At 42.8% G+C, this 13,200-nt stretch overlaps 1 protein-coding gene across 3 annotated transcripts; it reads left to right on the top strand.

The window, feature by feature from the left end:
- Positions 1–49: 49 nt before the first annotated feature.
- On the top strand, positions 50–11,750 carry lmx1a (LIM homeobox transcription factor 1, alpha). Of its 3 annotated transcripts, none has more exons than XM_069522154.1 (8): positions 50–398; positions 908–1,088; positions 7,085–7,305; positions 7,777–7,967; positions 8,592–8,669; positions 9,038–9,122; positions 9,446–9,637; positions 10,539–11,750. In XM_069522154.1, exons 2-8 carry the CDS (start codon positions 910–912, stop codon positions 10,679–10,681), a joined length of 1,089 nt encoding a protein of 362 aa, XP_069378255.1. In that variant the 5' UTR covers positions 50–398; positions 908–909; the 3' UTR covers positions 10,682–11,750. The 3 variants fall into 3 exon arrangements, with proteins under 3 accessions (XP_069378255.1, XP_019936372.2, XP_069378254.1); XM_020080813.2 differs by having other exon boundaries at positions 903–1,088; XM_069522153.1 differs by lacking the exon at positions 50–398 and having other exon boundaries at positions 481–1,088.
- The last annotated feature ends 1,450 nt before the right edge of the window (positions 11,751–13,200 follow it).

The following is a 13,200-nucleotide window of genomic DNA, read 5'->3' as shown; positions in this document are numbered from 1 at the left end:
AGAGGGGGAGAGAAACTCCTTCCATGTGCGTCCCTGTAACTCTACCATTCAGTGAGCATGGGAGGAGAGAGAGTGAGCGAGAGAGAGACAGTGGGACGGAGAGAGAGAGGTAACCTGCACCTGCACATGGAGGAAGTCTCTCTCTCTCTCCATCCCTCCTTCCCGTTCACTCCTAATAGGATAATTAATAGATAATCTAAACAGTCGATAATTGTGGACTCAGCGAGGTCGAAGTGAACATCAAAGGAGAAACTTTGATGCTAGCTGTTCTCTGGGAGTCGGAGCAGAAAGTTGCAGCAGGACTCTGAGAGCATTCAGGAGATGCTCTGATAAAATAAGTGCGAGTTAAAAACCTGAAAAAAACTTCTCTGGCTTCACTTCACGATCACAGTTTACAGGTAAGAGTTTCATGCTTTTACTTGGAAGATATCTAATTTCAGTTAACTTTGGTCAGAATCACAATTTCTTCAGATGGCATGTGGTGGTGGATTTAAAATCGCTCTTAAAACCATTAGGATTTGATTATATAATTATATTATTCAGCTTTATTGGAGAACTTAGATTTAAATATACTTTTTTAAACGATACATTTCATTGAGATGTTTCATTTTCAGCACTTTTTTTTCCTAACCTAATCTATTGGTCAGTTTAAACCACTGTCAAAACAATTGCAAACTAAAAATTATAACTCTTAGTAAATAGTCTAAGAAATTTGATTTGATTTTATTTTAAATTAACTTTGGTTTTCCAAAAATCTTAGTCAGTAAAGGGATGCAAATTAAAAGATGCAAATTCGCATTTGGATGAGGCTTTCTCCAAACTTTTCCACAACTGTGATAAAAAATACTGAATCTCTATTTCCTGGTTGTAAAAAGTGTGTTAATGGAACGATCTCCCGTCAGTGCAGGTATGGATCAGAAGGCGGTGTGTGCGGGATGTCAGCGCATCATCACGGACAGGTTCCTGCTCAGAGTCACTGACTGCCTCTGGCACGAGGGCTGCGTGCGGTGCGCGGCGTGCGGGGACGCGCTCAACAACTCCTGCTTTCTGCGGGACCGCAAACTTTACTGCAAGCGGGACTATGCTGAGTGAGTCCAACTCATCCACTGCTGTGTTTCTGGTTCCTGATGCTACAGATGAAATAATCAAACACTCAAACACACACATATGACTTTATTCCCCCTGATTGGTCAGTAGTTGGGCTGTTGGCAGATTTTTTTAGACCTATACAGAGACAACAAATGACAATTAACTAAAAAATGAACACAATCCAATTTGGGAAGGGTGGGGGTATGATTAGAGACGTGGTCATACTGGCCTGAAGTCCTAAAACAACCCATGGCAGAGCATGCAGAGCAGAAACTTCATATCATTTCAACGTAAACATCATTTCTGTAATGTGTTACATCTAAATTCTGAATTCAAGCTAAGCTAAAACGAGCAGGACTGAATGAAAAAAAAAAAGCTTCAGAATGTATGAATAAATGGGATGTAGACACATATTCCTTTTTTTAGGTTTGCATCATGCTGCGTGGAGTCTGGATGGAAAGAGATTTTCCAGATCGCTCTTAACTGGTTTTGCACTGTAATGTAACCCCCCCACCCTCAAATTTTAAATTCAGTGCAATTCAATTTAGGTTAAATGTTATTATTAAATTATGGTAAAAATCTTTTAAAATATATTTTTTAATGATCTGAAGATGTCAGAGTAATGTGCAGTATATGTATTTATTTATTATAATTATTTTGTTAAATACATTTATATTAAAATCTATGCATGCAACATACAAAATACTTTGAAATCAACTGTACCCAATTTCTTTTTCAAAGACGACAAAGCTTTTGCTCATGGGTTGCAAATATGCTGCTGCAGGATTAGGTGCAATTATGTTTACTTGTAGAAATGACCTCAATGTTGTTGGCCTATAGTCCATAACAAAGATAAAATATCCAATTGCCCAAGTGATGAATTTTTGTCTTGGCAGTTTATTTTATTTTGTTGTTATGTGTCTATTGAATTTGGCCCCTTGACAAAAAGTGATCGTCTGATATTAAGGCAATTTTCTCAACAGAACCCTTGTCCATGTCTGACCTTGACTAAGAATGTGTGTGTGTGTGTGTGTGTGTGTGTGTGTGTGTGTGTGTGTGTGTGTGTGTGTGTAAGCAAGAGAGAGAGAGAGAGAGAGAGAAAGTTGGTAAACAAGTAATCTCTTGAAGTTAAATGTAGGCCTACGTATTCCTGCTTGGTGTGGTTCTGTACATATGGGTTTATTCTGTTCATGGCAAAATAAATGCTTTATATAGTGTGTGTGTGTAGTTGTGTATCAGTGTGTGAGTGCATAGGGTGTAAGTTGACGTCCAGGGAACTTGGCACAGAGCGCTCAGAACAAGGTGACTGTAGGAGGAAGGGATGGCGAGGGAGCTGGAATGTGAGAACACTATTGCATACTGTATCCACACACACACACACACACACACACACACACACACACACACACACACACACACACACAAAACAACATGGTCACACCTCCACACACAAACAACACACATACACATAGAGCACACAACCAGGGGTAGAGCTCAACTGACACGTTGTCAAAATGTGTTAAAATTTCGAGGCCCGCTGGCGTGGCAACTGCAAGCTGGGGACAACATATGGTCTCGTAGACAAGGCAGCCCCCCCAACCCACCCCCACCAAAAAAAAAAGAAAAAATCCCAGCATCACCCGTCGCCCGACTCCCTCACATCACCTAATCCCCCCATTCTTCTTCCTCCAAAAACATGCTCTCACCTAAACTAGAGCCAAGACAAAAACTGTACAAGCTGAACGGCAGCAGCTCCCATTATTTCTGAACAATTTAGTGGTGGTTGTGCCAAAGCTGCAGGGACGCAATGAGAAACGTTACAGTCACTGGTGCAACATACGCCCAGCCAGTCACACTGTAGTGGTGTTAGGAGCACGAGGGCCTTCTCATGTACAGAATTTGTCACTTTTTAGTGAGGGACAACCCTCATATCAACATTTTAGCAGGCGCCCCAGTGGTTAAAGGAAATGTATGGAGCATTCATGAATTACCAGATGATTTTAAATGTTTATAGTGTGATCTGTGGAGATAATAGGACTTGGCCAGAGCAGGACTGAGAGGTAATTAGGAGAGTATAACCATATGTCAGAAGGTCTGGTGCCTCCCTACAAGAGGGACGGTGAGGATGGTGCAAACTTCTTTTTTGCGGGACAGTGCACATCATGAGCCCTGGCGCTATGTGCCGTGGCATCTGGAAAGCTCCGCTCACAGCAGCCCCTGTGTCGAGCGACGGGACGACGCTCAGCCAACCATGAGATATCTGAACTGACCAATTAGCAGGAGGCCTGGTGCCAGAGCTTCCACCTCAGAGGTCTCCCACCTCCCTGTCAGGGGCTGTGGCCCCCTGGACAGCATGAGAGCACCTCCTCTGTCCATGATGAGTGGTTCTAAACTGTGGCAGTGGGGATGATTGTTCCACACTGACACAACCCCACTGAATCTTCTGACTGAGTCCTGCTTTCTTTTTCCTCTTGGCTCATGTGGTAAATCAGCATCAGTCACATCATCAGGTCGATCAAAGCCGAAAACAAAAAATTACAGGATTTGCTTCATTGCAAGTGTTTGCTTGAATCAAAGAGGCTGTAACTACGACAGACAGGAACAACATTATTATTGAATATTATGATTAATGTGTACATTGCTGCCAAATAAGCATGCAGAGGGTTTTTACAACATTCAGGTTGTATCAAGTATTTTTAACAATAACATATAAACAATATCGTCACCGAAAAAAGAAAAGAAAATGAAAAAGTGTGTGACATCTGGGACTTTGCTCTCTGAAACAGTTTTTTTTAGTATGACATAGTCTTCTTCGACACATCTCCAATAGATCCATGTTCATTAGATAACAGAGGATTTATTAGCAACCTCGAAAATATGGTGCCTGTTAAACGAAAGCACTATAAGCTTCAATAATGTTGTCATTCAGTAGAGGGGTATCACTGGAAACAGGTTAAGGCCTATTCAGTTGACTGTAATTTTAGATGCTGAGTATCAATTACTGAATCAAGAGACTTTAAAATATAAGAACATGGAAAATGTAATTTGGAGGAACAGAGTAAATTCATTTCTTGAAACATCTGAATTGCCATTTGCTGATTTTTTTTCAAAACTTTAATTAGATTAATAATTCACTCTTCATGAATTAAAAACAGGTTCGACACAACTCTGATTATCCCACAGACCAACTGATACTGTTTATGTCATGAGCAGGAAAAAAACTTTCAGAATCTCATTAAACCGCACTGGTGATATTCATGAACATGCTTCATCACAGGCATCTCAGAAACTCGACCTTTTCTAAATGTGACAACTCCTTCATATCTTTAAATGTTTGGATGATTTGATTTTCTGTTTGTCATTATAAGTAAATTTATACATTTATCCTTTATTATTCCTTTTTTCATTATTACCTATTTAAAATAATGGCATTTTGATTCTGTCATTTGTTAGCCTGACCCCTTAGCAGCCCACAGGACATAATACACTCAGCCATCAGTGCTGTAATCTAAAGACGCGTTATGCAAATTCCTGTCTGACAATGTGATGTTTAGGGTTGGGTAGATTGTCAGTGGATTTAGATTCGGCTGCACGGTTCAGTGGACAGGTGCACCAGACAGCAGATCGGCCGTCAGATCAGAGCTGTGACTGACGCTGCACTTGACCTGCAGATCTGTATCTGATACACAGCCTCTGTTGGGGTGTATGTGGGTTCAGCAAAGGATCCAGGTTAACCTGATCCAGAAACAGGATCTGTCTCTCTGCTTGTCCGGCAGACCAGCAGTGTACGTTTGCCCGACTGCGAAAGGTCAGCCCTGAAGTCAAGACAGGAACAATAAGAGAGGAGGTGTGTGTTTGTGTGTGTGTGTGTACTCGTTTTTGGTACTTCTTTAGGACTCTTTCCATTATTGATACTGATCTTTTCAGGACCAGAATCTGTTTGCTCAGGCCCATCATGGGGACCCGTCTTCCTTATGGGGACGGAGAGAAAAACTCTACAATGTAAATCATTGAATTTTAAAGTGAAGACATGTTTTCAGTTTAGGTTGAGGTCTGGGTTTAGGTTTAGGTTTAGGTTTAGATTTGGGTTAGACAAGTAACATTATGTTGAGGGTTACATTAAGTCTCCAGGGAATCAATGTAAGTCAGTGTTAATGTACGCTGAAGTCATTAAAACATGACAGTGTGTGTGTGTGTGTGTGTGTGTGTGTATTTCTGCTAAACACTTAACATGGAGCACATTTACTCCGAGTCGACTTCCCCGTGCTGTGTCAGTGTGGCGGAGTCCAGGATTCTGCTGACTTATTGTGCTGTAATGATCTTGTCACTAATTGCCATGTCTAAATCCAGCGTGACTGAGTGTTCCCGCTCTCCTGGCGGGGCCCCTGGGTCAATCACGTCAGCGGAAACTCTGAAATATTAAACACCTTGAGCTGCTCCATAAGTATCGGAGGAATTCTACCTTTGCATTAACAATGCTTTAGAGCAGTGGGGATAATGAGACGATCTGGACGAGGCGTATAATGGAAAAGCAATTCTCGAAACATGAACAATCTCACAACATTAAGGCCAATATGTTCTTCTTCGCTGTCGTCCAGCATCAGCATCATATTAAGACATTAAAGCAGGTGCGGCACTTTGCTGTCTCATAGAGTGTTTTCCTCCTTTGAACGTACTTCATTGCATCGTCTGTTGCCACAGGAATGCACATACCACAGACGGTATGTTGACCATATTAAAGTGCATACCATTGAGGCCGTGGGGCAGAAGACGCGGATGGGTCAAGCAGCCCGACTGACCCTCCTGAGCTTCTGGGAGTGGGGGCTTTACCGTTTCCTTAGCGACCCCACAGCAACAGTAAGAGGTCCCAGAAATGTTTGGCTTTAGGATGTTGTTACTCCACGGCTTCTGATGGGGTCTCAACCTGGGTGTTTGCTTTATGTTTAGTCTGTTTATTCTTGTTTTGGTTTGTCTTGTGAATATTATTCTGTATTTCCATTTAAGAAACTTCAGAGAAAGTAAAATACAATCCTATTTTCATGCTTTTTCTGTAAGTAATTATACTTAATACTATAAGACAATAGACAAAGACAACAATGTTGGTTAAAATGTCTTTAAAAATAAATAGAATAAGTGCCAGATGTTTTTCATTATGTTGATGCTTGATCATGTCTGAAGTGGAACAACCAGGTGGCTATTATCCTATGATTCCTAATGGGCCAATATGACTTTTTAAGCTTTAAGCTCTAACCAGCTCCAAGTTCCCTATTCTTATGTGAAAGCTAAAAAAAAAAAAGCTGTCACTTTCTCATGCCTCTGTGCTGACTGCTCTGGTGACCCAGTCAGGTCTGGAGACAAATGCCAGCTCCAGAATGATGACGCATCATCCTGCATGACAGACGCAAAATGCCGAGGTGCCAGCCAGCGGACAATGGTCCTGCTGCTCAGGGGCTGGCTCTGTCTTTGTCCTGCCCTGGTTAAGCAGACTTAGGGATAATTCTGCAGATAATTCCTGGGACCGGCGGCTCAGCCTCTCCCACCGGGAGACCTGGTTCCCCCCCTCTGCCTGGAGCCATGGCCTGCCGAGAGCCTTTCTCCTGCCTCCCCAGGAGCGCAGCCTCGGACATGGCAGCCGGAGCCACGGCAACAGTCTCTGGGGCTATAAGCCCACCAGTGCCGGTTGCCAGGCGCTAAGATGCACACCCGCCATGCTTAGGGTATGTGTCTGAGTGGCCTGGGCCTGAGGAGGAGGAGGTGGAGAGGGGAGAAGTCAGACTGGCAGTTGTTTTGAGTGACAGCTCGACTCAGCAACATTCCTAAAGTCAACCAAGCATTTATTTTTGTCTCATGGAGCCTCTTCTTACTGAGGTGCTCCTCAAGTGTCTCAGCTTTACCACATCTAAACAAAAGCATCACCCCTTGTTATTTACTGGACTCTCACAGTTTCTCTCTTTTTCTTCCCTTGCTACTCCCTCTCCCTCCTCCTCCTCTCCAGTCTGTTTGCAGTGCGTTGTGGGGGCTGCACAGAGGCCGTGTCTCCTGCAGAGCTGGTGATGCGTGCAGGGGCCGCTGTGTTCCACCTGCGCTGCTTCACCTGCAGCGTTTGTTCCTGCCGCCTGCAGACCGGAGACCGCTGTGTCCTCAGGGAGGGACAGCTACTGTGTGCCAGAGAGGACTACCACCAGTGTCTGGCCAGTCCCACCTCCTCTGACACAGGTATGTGTACAGTTTGTTTGTTCATATACAAATCACTGGTTCACATATTCAGTATACACAATACTGAGTAGACAAAGGGTTAGTGTTGTTGTTACATGACTGTTGGATCAATAACCCAATAACAGTAACATAAAAACTATATAAATGGAGCATATAGAAAAGTAGTAAGTAATGAATCAGTGCTACGATGACTCAAACTGAGATTTATTTTAAATATGACATTTATAACTAATGGTGTTCTACTCATTAAGAAAGCAATGAGTCGTTCATTCTAGGTTATTGAAAGGTTTTCTGGGAAATGTAGGAAACCATAAACTAGAGCAGAGGTCCTGCAAATCAAAGGAAAGTGTCTAACTCGCAATCACAAAATACTTGAGCGCAAATATTACCTGAATTACCTTAGATTGATAGCAAGAGTTTTTGCATGAATCTTTGAATAAACATCTTCTCGATCATGTGTGTCCACTACAGGTAAAAGTGAAGATGATGAAGACGATGAGGAGGAGGAGGAGGAGGAGGAGGAGGAGAAAGTTACCGGCAGGCGAATCAGATCAGAAGACCTGGAAAGTAAACGTCCTAAAAGACCTCGCACTATTTTGACCACCCAACAAAGAAGAACCTTTAAAGCCTCCTTCGAGGTCTCATCCAAGCCCTGTAGAAAGGTAGAGTGTTTCCATGTCGGCGCTGTTTCCTCCCGAACCGATATCTGTGTGTGTGTGAAATTTGGTGCAGCTTGATTTGAAGGAGACTTGGTGTACAAAGGTGTACATTTGACATTCTATTTAATTAGCAAAGAACCTTTGTTTTGGAAAGTTTACAGGATGCATCTTTTATAAAATAACTAACAAGAATAACAGAAGTTAAAATTTTTAAATGATGACAGCAGAAGATCAACTTTAGAACCTGGACAGAAAAACAAAGGAACCGCTTTTTGGCTTTTCTGCAAATGTAAAAAAACATTACAGTTATTCATGTGTGGCACATTTCTTTCTATAGCTCTAATGCTATTGAACATACTGCAATATTATTTATGCTACACATATGTATATAAACATTCCTCCAAATTGCTCACAAATCTGACTTAGTAGAGTAGAGAAGCAGAGATATATTTTGAATGTTTCATCTTCTTTAACAATCGAATTGTTTTCCCTTCCACCTTGTTTGAGGTGGACTGGTGAAGTGAGACAGATTTTTTAACCTTCAAATGACCTCCTCTTTCTTTCTATTTTCCTTTTTTTTCATTCAACCTTTCTTTCTTTGTCCTTCCCCCTGAATCTTAATCCAAGGTAAGGGAGACCTTGGCAGCAGAGACTGGCCTGAGCGTCCGAGTTGTGCAGGTCTGGTTCCAGAACCAAAGAGCCAAGGTAATACACAATGTATTAATATACACACACCTGCACACACACACATACACATACACACACACTAATAAAAGAACTCTTTCTGCACTGTATTTGTATGCCAGGGTGGAAATCTGCCTGGTTATCTCTACATACAGGAAACTGATGACATCTCACTGTGAGATGGCTGTAGATTAAACCTCATATTTCCTCACAAAGTGGGCTCATGTGTGGTTTCCCTCTTCCACTGACAGATGTCCTTTACCTTGATGTTAATACTTTGCAAGTGTGTGAACACACTCGTATGCCTGGGTGGCAGAGGGACTGTGCACTGAGAGGCTGATTTTACCTGTGTGCAGCTCACTGTAATGTCGGGTGATGCATGTTTCTAGATGAAGAAATTGGCGAGGAGACAGCAGCAGCAACAGGAGCAGCAGCAGACTCAGGAACAGCACGAGCACCCGTCACACCATACAGGTATTATACTGCAGAAAACTGCTTCCATACCCATGAGTTAGTCATGATCAGTGTGTTAAGAGAAAATTACATCAGATGTACCTTCCTTTTCAGCAAAGGGAATCACATCTTGTAGAAAAGCAAGAATGTCATAGTAAATACTTTATTATAAAGGGAGGAGATGTTGATGTACCAGCTTTAAAGGGTTTCAGAAAGATGCATGTGTGCCTCAACAGACCCTTTAAATCAGTGACAACTTGACATTTCCATCACACTGGCACAAAAGCTCAGCAAATGTCAGAAACATGTTGCATGTTGAGATATGTGTCTCCTGTGTCCCACAGCGCCCCCCTGTGGTGGTTTGCCCTCTGAGCTGGAGCGCCTGGGCTCCTCTTTTTCCCACAGTCAGCAGCAGCAGCAGAAAACGCAGCAGCAGATGGGGTTCACCACGCTCGAGCAGCAGGACTATGACATGGACCCCTTCAGACAGGGCCTGACCCCTCCTCAGATGCCGGGGGATCACATGCACCCCTACGGTAAAGAGCTCAGCGCTGCAGCACCATGATGTAGAGTTAGTGAAGTAGATGCTCACAGGGTTGCCCCAAAAATGATTTAAAAGCATTCATATTGGCAACATGAAGCTTAAAACACAATTTTAATTTAAAATATTCCATTTATTATAATAGTATATTTATTTTTGGATCAAGTTAAAGTCAGCATTGTGGGAATGTTTCCTGTGATACTGCTCATTTTCCTCATGTTGCAGAATAACTCATACTTTCTTTTCAGGTCAGATGGAATTTGAAAGGGTAAATTATGGTTGACATGTAGGAAATATTTGACCTGATATAAATTTAAAATGTAATATTGCTCAAACTGAGGTCAGCAAACCTTTGTAAAATTGAAGATTATATAAACTTTACAAAGAATCAGTTGTCACTCTTAAAACTTAATGGCATTCAGTTGAGTTCATACAAAGGCCTAATATTCCCATCAAATTCTATCAAGCCGCACCAACGCCCTCCTCTCACAATGTTGAAGAAAGTGAAAAGGAAATTCCCTGGATCCGTTCCCTGAATTGGAGCCACATTAAAATGTTTTGGGTTTTTCCCTGACCCTAAACCACATCCTCCAGCAAGTTCCGTCCGTTTAGTAGTTTGAGTGTAATGCTACTCCTACGAAAACATAAATTCCGTCTCCAAAATCACCACGTCCTAAATTACCCACAATTCATTGATGCTTTTGACCCCCCCCCCCCACCACCATCTGCTGCCTCCTAATTGTCCACTTCTTTTAAATCCCACATCTCCAGTTCGCTGGCATCACCAGGGTTATTTTTTTAACTACTCCCTCCACACCCAGAGAAGACTTTAAAGCTAATAGGATCTGGTTATAAACCAGTTACTGACTGAGCAATGATGTTGTCTTTTTTTTTAGGCTTCAAGGGCCTGTACGGTGAAATGGACAGAGAGCCTCTTTGTCATATGGCTGACAGGGACTGCCTCTCCCTGGGCGGCTCCTCTTTACTTACTCCTATTGACTGTCTTTACTCCATGCAGGACTCGTACTTCACCTCCTGAGAGTGAAGACTGGACTCAGTAAGGAACGGTCCACATGAAAGTGCGTGTAAAAATATCGCCAAGGAATGTGGATACACTGTGATAGTATTTGATATAGTGTCAATCTGTCACGGTACAATCATTTCAGAACACACATACACACACAAAGGCAGGTAGGTGCAATGAAGGTACTACAATAAATGAGCAGAACTGGTGTACAGGCAGATGGCCAGGGAATCCAAAACAGGAACAAGAATCCAAAAACCAGGTTGCCAGTCCAAAAAGAGTAACACAGACGAACTGATAGAGGAGTGTAATGCAGCGTTGAACACAACTCAGAAGGCCAGATTGGTAAACCTCCGCCATCTGACAACATGCAACAACCATGGAGGTACACTGTAAATCGAAAAACCATCAATTAAAAGGAAACATGAAAAACATTTACCTATATTCAATATAAAGTAAAACCTGTCTTCATTTCAATTGAGGTCAAAATATAACCAGTATCATTAGGCAGCTGGTTACAGTTAATAATACCTGCTTCGATTACATATGTAAGGAAGCTGAACTGCCGACAGTTCAGTCGTACTGTATAATCTGTTATGCTTGCCGTCATTTGCCTGATATGCTTGGAGCTCAGAAATCAGAAATTTCAAATGGGAACTACCGAGTTTTCTGGAATGCAGCATAAATACAAAGGCAAAGTTAATAATTACACAAGGTCAGTCACCAACAGACACAGGTAGAAAATCATCAAACAGGAAATACTAATTCAAGAGTCAAGGCAAGAAGTCACATAATGAGCACATCATAAGAACATCTGTGATTATCAGTTGCTGGATTTTCCATGTGCATGTCCTTATAAACATACAGTAACTACTCCTCTGCCTCTTATGCTTTGCAATCCAACAACGCAGTCCCCTGTGCATGTACAATACTGTCCGACCTCTAACTGTGTTTAAATGTTAGAACACGAGATTATAACTGCATCACTCAATGTAAATAACTGTTTGGTTGTGTATTTGTATTTATTCTCACAATGCGTGTATGCTGTTCAACTTGAATGAATCAATAAATGATGTTAATGATACAGTGACTTCAGTGTGAGGTGTGTGGCAGAGGCCGATCTGTTAATGTGGAGATGAGGTCAGAGCTGGGTCAGTCCATCCTCAGTGCTTATCAGTCCGATCTAGGTGACGGGTCAGCGAGGCATCTTCTCCCGGCTGCTGGGTGGATCATCAGATTGTAAAAACGCTGGGCTATGACAGCGGCATGGGTCAATGGCAGGTAAGCATCACATCCACGCCGCCGTCATCAACGCTCACATTGTGCTCCTTGCGGTCAAAGGCCCTTGCTGCATTTTTCTGTCTTTTCCTTCCCTCCAGTCAAAGCGTACAGGAGGTGGGCAAGGGGGACCACCCAGGCACTGAGCCCAGCTGGAATGCACCGAATCCTGGGGGAGAGAGGTTGAGAAAACCCAGGGTGGGGGTTCTGGACAACGGAGGGGCTGAAAGCTGTGTCAGGGGAGAATGCCCAGGGTGACACAGAGATATGAAGCCCCACTGTATGGAGTGCCTCCTTGCCCCGGCCGTGAACCCTCTCCTGGACCCATCTCATATTCCCCACTATGAAATCAGACCTTGAAGAGCAGAGAGCGCAAGTCAATGGTCAGGAACAATCTAACTGTCTGTCATTGTGGTATGCTACTGCCAACCCGAGCTACAGAAGTGTGCAGCAGAGTATACAGTGTGTGAGTCTGCCTTTGTATCTGAGTCTGTATCTGCTCTAAGTGGCTGCTGCCATGTGCACGTGTGCATGCTCATGGGCTAGGGAGGAACAACACTCTTAGTTGTACAGACTTATGTATCATAATGCATTCGCTTGTACCTTTAGAGGTGGGTGAAGGGAGTAAAGCCAGATTAAACATCAAGGAAGGAAGCCAACGTGATCACCTGCAGGGCCTTTTCCCTTCTCGTGCACGAGTATGTGCAGCGTTGGCACAACACTGTACGTATGGCTGCCAGCAACAGTGGGTGGGTTGAGAAAAATAATCAAACCGTGATCATACGGTCACAGCGGGTAGCAATAACCTCATTATTATTCTGACGGTAGCCAAACAGTTTCCTGTCAACAGTTCGGTTATTTATTGCACCCTTCATGCCAGCCGTAGACCACAAACCCTCTGTCTTTTAACCGCTATAATTGGCTTCATGCTGTTGCAGCGCCAAGACAGATGCACATGCTTTGCTGAAGAGTGGCCATTTGCAGCACATATTTAAAGTGTGGGGGCATTCTTTATTTCTGGTATTGGTACAGATACACAGGGAAGATGCACAGCCATTGATTATCTTCATACAATTCATTGCCCCTGGATTTATAATAAAAAACTAGATCATCCCATGTATACAATGCGATGTGATTCTCAGATAATTATTGTAAAATTAGTGCGAGGTTAGTAATTTGCCCGTGAACGTTGGATCTGTGCCCAGTGTGACACATTGTGCTGAGAGTGATAATAGATCACCTCCTCACCACTCAGT

The sequence above is a fragment of the Paralichthys olivaceus genome, chromosome 3 (genome assembly GCF_024713975.1).
Source record: "Paralichthys olivaceus isolate ysfri-2021 chromosome 3, ASM2471397v2, whole genome shotgun sequence".
NCBI classification, from domain to species: Eukaryota; Metazoa; Chordata; class Actinopteri; order Pleuronectiformes; family Paralichthyidae; genus Paralichthys; species Paralichthys olivaceus.
Note: the sequence above shows the minus strand (reverse complement) of the source record. Positions and strands in the feature narration are given on the sequence as shown.